Source organism: Schistocerca gregaria, chromosome 6, assembly GCF_023897955.1.
Source record: "Schistocerca gregaria isolate iqSchGreg1 chromosome 6, iqSchGreg1.2, whole genome shotgun sequence".
NCBI lineage: Eukaryota > Metazoa > Arthropoda > Insecta > Orthoptera > Acrididae > Schistocerca > Schistocerca gregaria.
In genome coordinates, this window is record NC_064925.1 from 118,466,028 (window position 1) to 118,479,373 (window position 13,346).

Here is a 13,346-nt window from a genome sequence, read left to right on the forward strand (position 1 = left end):
TCACTGTACTGCTTAATGCTCTCCCAGCTAATGCCATCTAAATTTAATTGAGTAAATTAAAAGAAAGTTTGAAAGAAACTGCTGCTTCCTTGGGTATATTTAGTATGGTACTTTAATACGTACTCATTTACAATGGCATTTTTCAAGGAAAACTTTTGCTTACATCTGTAAGTGCTGAGTTCCAATTGCAGTAAATTATTGCTTGTCATGTGACTTTATGAAAGACATTGCTACTTTTCTTGTAGATGACAGAGCTTTCCAGTCCCTGAATTTTCATAACTTGAGAGTGTTGAACATAACTATGTTGTAGTAAATTGGAATTTGTGATTTACACTTACTGCAAGTAAGTAATATATTATATCACATTAGTTTTCTCATTTAAGAAGAATTTATATTGTCTGAATTTATTGTAAATTAATGCTGTTGTCTAATTTCTTTGTGACATAACCTGAGAAATATTTTGAAGAAACAGTAAATTTTTCACCAAGTTTTCTGTTGTTTTGAAATGTATCTTGTTTGGTTGTTAAGCACTTTGGTTCTTAAAGGCTTCAGACCCATAAATTAAAAGAGAAACAGCAAGCTTTGTTTAAAGTTAACTGTTTACTGTTTAAAATGTTGCACCACTCACAACACAGCCCCACTGTTTATATTGTTCTCAGGCATCAGATGAATTTGTTGCTGTTTGTAAGCAGCTGGAAATCACCCTGATTGGTAGCTGTTGCAAATTGTATATTGGGAGAGCTACCAAAATTCACATACCACAGATACAAAAGATACCTCAAGTACTATCCTCCCCTGTGGAAACTGTCTCTTTTGCAGAAAATACAGTATCTGTCATTACTCATCCACTTGACTGTGAGTGGCATGTCAATGGTGGGTCTAGCCATCCTGTACAGATGGACCAGGGAGGACTCAGGACATTACACTCATCCTCCTACCCAACAAGTCTGAGGTACTGTCTTCCATTGAAACTGGAACAGAGCCAGTGAGACACTTCACCTTTTGGGAAATATGCAGACTACTGGGTCAAAGGGAGCCAGACACAAAAGGGTAGGAATCTATTAATCATCAGCAGTTCAAACAAACAGCAAATAATGGTACACCTCCAGAAAATGGCACCAGGGGCTGGGAAAGAACACCACATGCACTCAGTGTGTATGCCTTGGGTCCTAATTCAACATGTTGAAGAGGCTTTTGTTACAGACACTGAGGCAACATAGTGTGACAATCTGTAACTTGTGGTGCACACTCAGACAAATGATGCCTGTCATATGGGCTCCAAGGTCACATTTAAATCATCCAAGTGACTGATGGAGAAGTCTGAGAATACCAGTCTTGCTCATAGAGTTTCATGAAGCACACAATCTACAGCAATGATGCCAGAATAGATCGTGACTGCTTGGTTTTGAGTCAAGGAGTCAAGTAGAAGGCTTGCACCAGAGACTTCAAAGGTTCTGTAACTTCCTGGATTTGCACCATAGTTTTGAGAGCTGTTGTGTCCTCCTAAATGAGACAGGTGAGCACTACACATCAGAGACTGCTACCTTATAGCTGACTGTGTGTGAATTGCACAAAAGAGTTGTTTAGGTTGAACAGCTCTCCATCTATTTCAGACAATAATAGCTGTAGAAGATCCAGAAGTACAGCATAAGATCCAAAGGAATGCTACCCCCCCCCCCCCCCTTCCTTCCTTTCCCACAGGTGAAAGTATTAAAATTCTATTGGTTAACTGTCAAAACATTCACAAAAAAGTACCAGAGTTTGAAGAACTTCTAAAAAGCAGTGAAACAAACATTACCCTAGGTACAGAAATCTGGTTAAAACCCAAAGCTGACAGAGTAAGATTTTTAAGAAAAATTTAAGCATATATCAATATGTCAGGAAGAATAAAGTATCGTGAACTGTGGCTATACAACTAAGACATTTTATCAGATTCAGATTCTTTATTTGTCATTGACCACATGCAGTGAAATAGGCATTACAATTATATCAAGATACATAAGAAGTTAATACATTACTGAGTGTTTACATTACAAGTACAAATTATTTATGCTACATTAATCAATAAACAGTATTGGAATCATAGACTCAAAACTCAATATCTATGTTACAAGTATCCATGAATTCTGTGAGACTGTAGTATGGATTGTCTATTAACCATCTGTGCAGTTTACTTTTAAAATTACTGAAAGGTGTCTTAAGTGCAGTATGTGGTAATTTGTTAAATAATTTCAAACAGTTCACTTTGTGAGAGTTGCCTGTTTTTGTCAACCTATGTCTAGGAATGTCAATACCCTCTTTGTTTCTGGTGTCATGTAAGTGTATGTTCTTTCTGGTGTTAAATTTTGTTCTGTTCTTTTTATCATATATCAGTGATGCATAAATATAAAAATTTATTACTGTCATTATTTCCATTTTGATGAATAAGGGATGGCAATGTTCCCTTGGACCAACCTTGCACATTATTCGTAGCACCTTTTTCTGCAGCAGTAGTACTTCACTGACATGACATGAGTGCCCCATAGTAACAGCCCATAAGATATATGAGACTGGAAAAGTCCAAAGTAAGCTGTTCTGAGATATTTGTTACTCACTAGATCAGACAGTTTCCAGATGAGATAGGACACCCTCAATAACTTTTCCAGACCTGGTTGACATGGGGTTGCCAGTTAACTTGGGAATCAATGTGTATTCCAAGCAGTTTTACAGATTTTGGTTCTACCTCATTAGCCAGTCCCAACTGCAGCAACAACTTAATAGTTTTATTGGTAACTATGCAGTTGGATAGCCAATAATTAACCTGCCACACATACATACTGCAATGGTTCAATGGAACTAAAGCCTGCTTCTGTCATGCATTTGCTAAGTTTACTTACAACACTTTGTGATTTGTACTGAGAATCTGTGAAAGCATGCTACTTGCTTCCTTTTTGAAGGTCTGGTCAAATTTATTTCCCATGATGGGCCATGAATTCCTTGAACTCTGATTTAGCAAAAAGAAATTGAATATAGTATGGAAAAACAAACACAGCTTTTAATAGTGGTTATTACTGCACTAAAAAACATAGTACTGTTTGATCTCTAAAGTTAACAGTGCCCAGACACAAACTACTAGTGACTGAAAGTCTTTGGTAATGTATAGGCATGAATTTGTGGGGAGTGGAGCAAACTAGTGTATACTGAAAGTCAAAAAGAAACTTTAACACTATATTGACACGCAGTAAAATGGCTCTGAGCACTATGGGACTTAACTGCTGTGGTCACCAGTCCCCTAGGACTCAGAATTACTTTAGCATGCAAATATATTCACACTCTTTTAACACAGAACATTCTAAATCCTTTTACACAGACTCTCTTTGTAATGAAATGAAATGAGCAAATGGCATTGCTGGCCTGGAGACTCCATCTGGGTGAGTTCGGCCGCCGAGTGAAAGTCTTATTCCAGTCGGTGAAACATTGGGCAGCTTGAGTGCTTGTGATAAGGATGAAAGGATAATGAGTACAACACAACACCCAGTTCACAAGCGGAGAAAATCTCCAACCCAGCCAGGAATTGAACCCGGGCCCACTTCATGGGAGGCAAGCACGTTACCACTCAGCTAAGCAGGCGGACTCTCTTTGTAGTGAAGCCTTTGTCTACTTCCTCGTTCAGCCTTTTTCACTATCACTGTCTTCATCCCTTTCTTTTACCCTCCTTTACTGCTGTCTCTTTCTGTGCCACTTTCATTGTCTCTCTGCCCCACTGCCATTGTCTTCATCTCATTCTTTTTCTCTCCCATTGCCTCTGTCTCTTTCTTTCTCACTTACAGTCTGCTGTTTAAACTTTAACATGTGGTTGTAGAGGATGGCGGAAAGTAGGCAAATTATTTCATGTTAAAGTTCACAGACCTGGGGAGGGGATGTCTAGGCACACTCATCTCTCTTTTTCAATCCCACTGCCTCCTCTCTCTTTTGCTCCCATTGCTACTACAATATCTCTTTTACTGCTTCTGTATCTCCTCCCTCTTTAGCTTCCACTGCTATTGTCTTCATCAATCTCTCTCTTTCTCTTTCATTGCCTCTTTCTCTCTTCCACCATCATTTTCTCCTTGTTACTCTCTTTCAGCACAAAAAAGTGCAAATATGTCTGCATGCCAAAATTTTTGATGAGGAAAGAAGAATGGTTGAGGCAGCTGGTTCCCCACTTTCCTTTCTGTCTGTGAAAGAGGAGCATATTTGCCTTTTTCTACTCTGACAGGGATGTTTTTCAGCTGGTTACCTTCTTCTCCCTGTTACAGAAGTGTGTGCTGCTTACACAAAATGAATTCTATAGGTCAGTAAAGTTCTGACAGTTTATTCATGTAGGCCTACTTTGATACATTTACTTTCTTTGAGGCATATAAATAACAAATAATTACACATAATGTAAGGTCAACACAAAATCATCCCCCATCCAACACAGTTTCACTTTTCACTACCATACTTTACATAATAATGCACAACATTTGTAGGTGTACCAACAAATGTGGCAGTGGTTTGCAAATACAAAGAATTTTGTATGAAAAAATAATTTTTTTGTATGGTACTTCTGCCATCACGTGGCACCATTGAATAATTTCCAAGTCAAGACAGCCGTGTGAAGTGCTCATTATACAAGGACAGCATGTGATGAAGTTTTTTATTGGTGAAAAAACCATGACTAAAAACATCATTTGGTGACCTCAGAATCTTTGCAGTGGCCCCACAACCCTTGCCATGTGTTCACTATGTCAGTTTAAACTACATTTACGCCTCAGACTAGATATTATAGGCATTAGTATGGCAACTTGGAACCTCTGTACCTTGATAACAGACTCCATTTCAAGAATTTGTGTACAAATTTGCAATGAACTGAAATTATGGAAGTTGCCATCCCAACTATTTGGTGCTTAGGTCCTGAAAAAAATCATGGTTTTATAGGGCTTTCTCAGGAACCACCCATGAGCAAATGGTGCTTTTGTAAGCCATCTAAGGTCAACCTAGACCACACCTAATGCAAAAGAACCAACCAATTCGCTTAATTTGTCTGGGCTGGAGGAAGTAAGACCAGTGAAGAATCCTGTGGACAAATCACAAGGCAGGCAGTGAAGAATCCTGTGGACAAATCACAAGGCAGGCATAAAGTTATCAATGTGAAACAATGGTGCACACCCAAACTCAATAAATTGAAGTCTATTGTGACAATATGCAAGGACCAAATGAAATCAGCTTTAGACATTCCAGCTAAAGAATTGCCTCACCACAACTCCATAAAAGCCAAAAAATCTTATAGAAAGGCAGTAGAGGAAGCAAAAAAGAAATATAATGATACATACTTTAAAAAGGCCCAAAATCCTTGTAAAACTGCCTGGAATCTTGTAAATGAGAACAGAACAAAGACTACCTCCTGCTTAAATTCATGTAGCCCTGATGACTTCAATTAATATTTTGTCAGAATAGTGGAAAAGACAGTGAATGAAATTCCACACTCTGACCTAGATCCGAGTGCAAACATAAGAAATGCAGGCAGTTGCAGCATTCAAAACTGAAAGGAAGTACACCCTGAAGACATGATAAAAATTGTGAACTCCTACAAACACTCAGAAAGTGTAGACATCTATGGCATGTCCTGCACACTGTTGAAGAAAATTATTGCAGAATTAGCTCAACCACTAGCCACAGCAATAAACAAATGTCTATCTTCTGGTATCTTCCCAAACTTCCTTAAACTGGAGCACACAGTACCAATATACAGGGTGTTACAAAAAGGTACGGCCAAACTTTCAGAAAATATTCCTCACACACAAAGAAAGAAAACATGTTATGTGGACATGTGTCCAGAAATGCTTACTTTCCATGTTAGAACTCATTTTATTACTTCTCTTCAAATCACATTAATCATGGAATGGAAACACACAGCAGCAGAACGTACCAGCATGACTTCAAACACTTTGTTACAGGAAATGTTCAACATGTCCTCCGTTAGTGAGGATACATGCATTCACTCTCCATCGCATGGAATCCCTGATGCGCCAATGCAGCCCTGGAGAATGGCGTATTGTATCACAGCCGTCCACTATACGAGCACAAAGAGTCTCTATATTTGGTACCGGGCTAGCGTAGACAAGAGCTTTCAAATGCCCCCATAAACGAAAGTCAAGAGGGTTGAGGTCAGGAGAGCATGGAGGCCATGGAATTGGTCTGCCTCTAGCAATCCATTGGCCACCGAATCTGTTGTTGAGAAGCGTACGAACACTTCGACTGAAATGTGCAGGAGCTTCATCGTGCATGAGCAACATGTTGTGTCGTACTTGTAAAGGCACATGTTCTAGCAGCACAGGTAGAGTATCCTGTATGAAACCATGATAATGTGCTCCATTGAGCATAGGTGGAAGAACATGGGGCCCAATCAAGACATCACCAACAATGCCTGCCCAAACATTCACAGAAAATCTGTGTTGATGATGTGATTGCACAATTGTGTGTGGATTCTCATCAGCCCACACATGTTGATTGTGAAAATATACAATTTAATCATGTTTGAAAGAAGCCTCATCCATAAAGAGAACATTTGCACTGAAATGAGTATTGACACATTGTTGGATGAACCATTCGCAGAAATGTACCCGTGGGGGCCAATCAGCTGCTGATAGTGCCTGCACACGCTGTACATGGTACGGAAACAATTGGTACCTTGTACAGCAGAAGCTTCTCTGACGCTGACATTAGGGTTATCGTCAACTGCACGAAGAATTGACTCGTCCATTGCAGGTGTCCTCGTAGTTCTAGGTCTTCCACAGTCGCGAGTCATAGGCTGGAATGTTCCGTGCTCCCTAAGGCGCCGATCAATTGCTTCGAACGTCTTCCTGTCAGGACACCTTCGTTCTGGAAATCTGTCTTGATACAAATGTACCATGCCACGGCTCTTGCCCCGTGCTAATCCATACATCAAATAGGCATCTGCCAACTCCACATTAGTAAACATTACACTGACTGCAAAACTATGTTCCTGATGAACACTAACCTGCTGATGCTATGTACTGATGTGCTTGATGCTAGTACTGTAGAGCAATGAGTCGAATGTCAACACAAGCACCGAAGTCAACATTACCTTCCTTCAATTGGGCCAACTGATGGTGAATCGAGGAAGTACAGTACATACTGACGAAACTAAAATGAGCTCTAACATGAAAATTAAGTGTTTCTGGATACATGTCCACATAACATCTTTTCTTTATTTGTGTGTGAGGAATGTTTCCAGAAAGTTTGGCCGTACCTTTTTGTAACACCCTGTATAAGAAGGGGGATCCATTCGAGTTGTCCAGCTTCAGACCAATCTCAGTCGTACCAGTACTAGCCAAAGTTACTGAGTCTGTGATGCACTGCCAGGTACTGAATTACTTTGAGGAAAACCACTTATTCCGAAACACACAAGATGGATTTCACAAAGGGAGATCAACAGTGACAGCCACACTGGACTTATTAAAAAGGATTTGACAAAGTTTTAAAGAGAGAGAGTGTGTGACACTGACACTCTGTGACCTCAGCAAAGCTTTTGACTGCATCTCACACACAACACTAATAGCCAAGTAAAGATGCTATGGTGTTGGAGGTGTTGTTCTAAAACACTCCAATCTTATTTGGAAAACCGAAAGCAGGTAGTATCAGTGCACAGAGCAACTTCTCTTGAACATAAACTGGAACATGGAGTGCCCCAAGTATCATTCTTAGGACCTCTCCTATTCCTCATCTATGTCAATGATATGAGCTGTAATAGTCAAATGTCAGTTTGCAGATGACACTACCCTTATTGCCAAAGGATGACCAGCTGTAGGAGCTCTTGGTGCATCAAATTTGATGTTTGAATAAATAAAAGAATGGTTCATCATAAACAAAATGAAGATCAATGAAGAAAAAATCCAACATTTGATATGCAGTCTAACCAACATGGAAAACCAAGAAAACATGGAGACTGTCAGCCTACTGGGCTTCAAGATTGACAGCAAACTCTCCATGAATGATCACACTGCATATGTATGCACCAAACTTTCTCGTGTGATATACCTCCTGAGGAAGCTGAAGAAGGGAACAACTGACCAGTTTCTCACAATAGTCTACCATGCACTCTTCCACAGCCACATTAGCTATGGAATGTTGTTGTGGGGACACTCCTCAAGTGGCAAAGATCTGTTGCTATTACCAAAAAAAAGCCATCAGGTTCATATCCTCTAGCAAAAGACTGGACCACTGTAAGCCTATTTTCACCAGGCTACTCATAATGACTGTTTTTTGCCTGTATGTGTTATTCTGCCTCACTTATATAAAAGAAAATCAAAGGATTTTTAGCCTAAGACAAGAAATACATAATCATGACACTCGCTGTAAGAGGAACATTGAAGTGCCAAGGTGTCACCTATCAAGTACACAAGACAGCTTTCCAACAGTCACCCTAAAAATGTTCAGTCAACTTCCTCCAGAAGTGAAATCCCTGCCACCTGAATTATTTCAGAAAAAAATTGCTCAGGACTTGAAACAACGTCCACTATATTCTGTGGAAGAGTTTTCCAACAGTGGTTCTATTGAATGGACAAGATAATAAATATTGTTATGTTTTATGTATAATTTTGCCTAAATTTAATCATCTTTTTATGTTCTCAGTCAACTGCACATTTAATTTTGTGTTTTACTTAAAGTACATATTTTGCCAAAACGAAACTTTATGTGTGTGATCTACACGGTTTTTCAAACGTTTTGCTTTATGGTATTTTCATTTGCTGCTATGAAGTTTTACTTTCCTGTTTAGTTATATTTCATTTTCTCTATGTTCTGTGTGTTTTTGTGCACTGCATAAATATTTTCTTTTATTTGTAATATAAATTTTGTATATGGTGTTGTATAAATGTTAATTGATTAACATTGTATTTGTGGTGCAGTCTGTCCAGCCGTGGCTGGTAAACGATGAAGATATAGTAATAAAGTAATAATAAAGTAATAAAGTGTGTAATGTTCCAGTTTTTACCCTATACTGTAGGAACCTACTGTATGCCTGTTCTCCTGATAGCTATACAAATGGTCTGTAGGCCAAGGACTATCTGAAAGACATGACCTCTTGTCCCTGTGATCAATAGAACATAAGACCACCTGAAAAATCAGTTTTACACATATGGCTTTCTGGAACATATTTGTACCATGCATTATGCTGCATATATTAATAGTACCCACTGTTAAATTGTATGTCCAATATTTGTCTTCTGTGACCATCAAATATTAATTTAAGCTCAAGACCCTCAAAATTTACTGCAGACAAAAATATGGAACCTTTCACTATCAGTTAAAAAGCATTAACATAAAAGCCCTTGCTCATAATGTCAGTTACCACCTTCAATACTCAACATCTCCAGCTTTTTGAAATTACAGAAGTTTTAAACTTTTAAAAAGTTTAAACTTAAGGATCATAATTTCTGCAAAATTAATTAAATAAGTTAGCTTTCATTAAAAACACACATTAGTTGTTCTGAAAATTTTTACACTTTTTATCCTACACACAAACATACAACTCTACCTTGGCTGCTTCTTTGGCTACAGACAATCTTTGCAAAACAGGTCAGTAATTTAACTTTATAAAATTTCACTGTTGAAAGACTCATTCATAGTGATCACATTTACAACTACATACATAGCTTTTTACATTCGCCTTTCACATGTCCATTAACTTTTATCGTATTGTACCTGGGACAAACAAATAATTGCTTAGCATTAATTCACCCCACTGATGGGTCAGCTTTCCAAAGCACTCATGCCACTTCTGTCTGGCCACATTGTTAACATGTTACCTTTAGTGATACATCATAAGGTACAAATCAGCTGACTGTACCTCAAAGTGTCATTGGATTGGAAGTTATGAAAATGAATGCACTGATTCCTGAAACACCTTTTTTGAAAAGTTATTTTCGCAGTGACATTCTCAGTATTCTGTCATACTTCTTACAGAGTTGCTTTCATAACACAGTTCTACCATGCTCTTCAAGATGACCACTTCTTTTGGTGGAACCCTCAGTTTGAATGGTCACTGACCTACTGAACATTTGTCCATCACAGTTGACAACCACTTCCCCTCTTATTCATCCACTGTGGTGATACTCAATCATTGTGCCTTCCTTGGCACAACACAGAGCCTCTGTCAACATCAGCATGGAGTCCAAACATTGTTTTGTCCACCATGCCTGCAGGTCTACTCCACATTTCTTTTCTTGTTGCACACACAGTAGGACTCACCATCTCTGACCACAGACTGCTCTCCAACCTATACTGGCTGTCATCTCTCCTTAACTGAGTCTTAAGACAGTGATAATATCCCAAACACGACAGTGAATGTCTTTGGAATACCACCCAAGTACTTCAGATGTGACCAAAAATAATCAACCATATAACATGGTACAGTCTTCTGACTTCTGCTCATTTATAACTGGGGAACGCAAATGTAATATATGCTATGCATGCTTAACACTTTCTCTTTGGCACACACTGTATAATGGCTGTACCTGTAACATTTTAGATACCAATAACTGTTTCTTGGATTTACAATACTGATGTGTGAGCTGTTGTGTATATTGTATATTTTCACATCATATGATATATGAGTCTCAGTCAATAAAAGAACTTATTACAAAAGCATTATGTTTTCTTTAATTTGTAAGAAGACATACCATACTTCTATTTGTGCTGTTTCTCTCCCATTCAAAAGCAGTAAGACAACTGAAGTAAAACTGCATACCCCTTACTGCATTTGTTCCTACTAAAAGTAAATTACATTTGAGAATAATTACATGCTAGTTTCATAAACGTGATTATCTTATTTTCTTATTTATTTATGTGCAGATAATGGTACAGAAATTGGTACTAGCAACTTCACCCTAACTGACTTTAACACAGGCAGTGTAAAAGTACTCTTGCCAGGAAGTTTTGAAAGACAACTAACCTTGTATACTTGTGAAGATACTGATCCTGAAGATACTCTCTATGTGCACTCAATATATAACTGTGAAATGCCCAGTGAGAATGTGTCATCAGATTGCAGTGTAAGTAAATACACATTTGTTTTTTTCAAACAATGTAATATTTTAAAATGACTGATTAAATACATTTTATTTTTATTTCAGTACCAAGAAGTTATTCTTCATTACCTTTTTACAAGCTGCTATTATCTATATAATAATAACAATGTCAGCATAGCTTATGGTTGTGTTCAGACAAACTATACAGATGATGCACTGAAAAAAGACTGTAGTAACAAAGCTGAAGCTGTTTTAGTCCAAGAGTGAGTATGTAATCACAACAATATTTTTATTTGACTCCTTATTTCATTATTAATTTTCCAATATAATATTGAAGTTTAATGTCAAAAAAAGAATTGCTTATAGATATTGTAAAATAACTGTGTATTTTCTATTATCATTTATGAGATAATGTGCAGAACTGAAAATCGCAAGTAGTAAAAGAAACAATGCTACATTTGTCTGTTTGGAATGTCAAAAATCGAGAAGTACATAGGTACAGCAAACAATCCTATAAGTGAGGCATCCAGAGCTAAAATAATTATACATACTGAAAGGAACACTTCAACAGATTCAAATATGCTGATCTGTTGAACTACTTGTAAAACTGATTGAGAGTCCAGTTTTCTACATTGGCTGTTTCACTGTAGTTGCTCAGGGACTGACACAACCAGTTTTCTAACATGCAGGTACATCAAGGACAAAAAAAAAAATTATACAAAACTTTAAGAGAATCATACTTTTAACTTACAAAGTTCAGAATACTTAATACCAAAAATTAAAAACATGGCATGTGAATTAATACAAAAGGCATGAGCTATTATCACAAAGTTACTTACATGGTCTAACATCTCATGTTATCTAAATGGCTTAATGTGTGTTCCAAGGTGCGATGAGAAGCACTACTGGTGTAACCACCAATGGAAGTTAAACTTAATAAAGCCAATTTTCAATAATAACTTACATTTAGAGAGCACCAGATGTTCCTAAAATAAAAGTGTGACATTCGATCTTGTAAGACATTTTATGATAGCAGCTCATGTCTTTTGTTATTAATTTGCGTGTTATGATTTTATTTTTTAGTAGTAAGAATTCTGAAATTCTGAACTAAATAAGTCAGTAGTACAGTTCTTATAAAGTTATGGATAACAAAAATTTATGCAACACACACCTGAGGTTGTACTGGGATGATTCAGAAATGGCTGTGCCAGTCTCTGAGCAACTAAAATAAGGAAGCTAATGCAGCAAATTGGTCTCTTAATCAATTTTACCAGAATTTCAACACTTGAGCATATTTTAATCTGTTTGAGAGTTCCTTTCAGTATATATAACTAAATAAACTTATATGTATGGAAAACAGAATGTAACTGGTGTGATAGATCCACTTACAACCAAAATTATTGCAGCACACAATTAAATCCAGAATAATTGATATTGTTCCTCTAAAATGCATAACAGGAAATAAAATACTAACACATGCATCAGAGATAAAAGAAATTTTGAGGTTGTTATTGAAGACAAAAATTTAATTGTTATGGTGGACTGAAATTTAATAGTAGGAAAAGAAATATCAGGCAGTAGAAGAAGGAATACTTTGACTGGGGGAAAAGAATGAAAGATGAAACCACTTACTGGAGTTTTACACAGAGCACAGTTTAACCATTGCTAACACTTGGTATAAGAATGAGAGAAGAAGTTTCTTTATGTGGAATGGACTTGGAGACACCAGAAGGATTCAGCTAGATTACCTAATTGTAACACAGAGATTTTGAAACCAGATTTTAAACTAAAACTATTTCCATGGCTAGATGTGGACTCTGGCCATAATTTATTGGTTACAAACTGCAGAATAAAACTGAAGAAATTCCAGAAAGGAGACAGTGATAAGCTGTGTGAACCAGAGGCTGTTGAAGAGTTTTGACAAAGACAAATGGGGAGCTTCAAGGAATGAGATAGGGAAAGCAGCAGAAGACAAAATAGACAGAAAGGCAAGGTCCAATAGAAATTCTTAGATGATATATAGAATACTGAATTTAACTGGCAAGAGGAAAAAATGTTAAAATTTTGCAAATGAAGAGGGCAACAGGCAAGACAGATGTTAAAAAATAAGATTGGCAGAAAGCGCAACATGACGAAGTAGGAATGACAAGAGGGAAAATTTGAAGCTGTAGAAGCTCCCCTCCCTCATCCCCATCTAGCCTCACTCCATTCCCACCCCCACCCCCATTGTGAATTGTACAATGGAGTTAAAATAGCAGACACGTCGAGGACAACAGCCTTTTGCAAGGTTTTTGA

The 13,346-nt window shown here is 37.5% G+C and overlaps 1 protein-coding gene across 3 annotated transcripts in view; it reads left to right on the plus strand.

Annotated features, from left to right (window-relative positions):
* LOC126278962 (uncharacterized) overlaps positions 1-13,346 on the plus strand; it is a 297,991-nt gene that overhangs the window by 152,446 nt on the left and 132,199 nt on the right. For all 3 annotated transcript variants that reach the window (XM_049979247.1, XM_049979246.1, XM_049979248.1), the window contains 2 exons: positions 10,876-11,075; positions 11,157-11,314. In XM_049979247.1, coding sequence (XP_049835204.1) covers positions 10,876-11,075; positions 11,157-11,314 — 358 coding nt within the window. The remainder of the gene's footprint in view (positions 1-10,875; positions 11,076-11,156; positions 11,315-13,346) is intronic.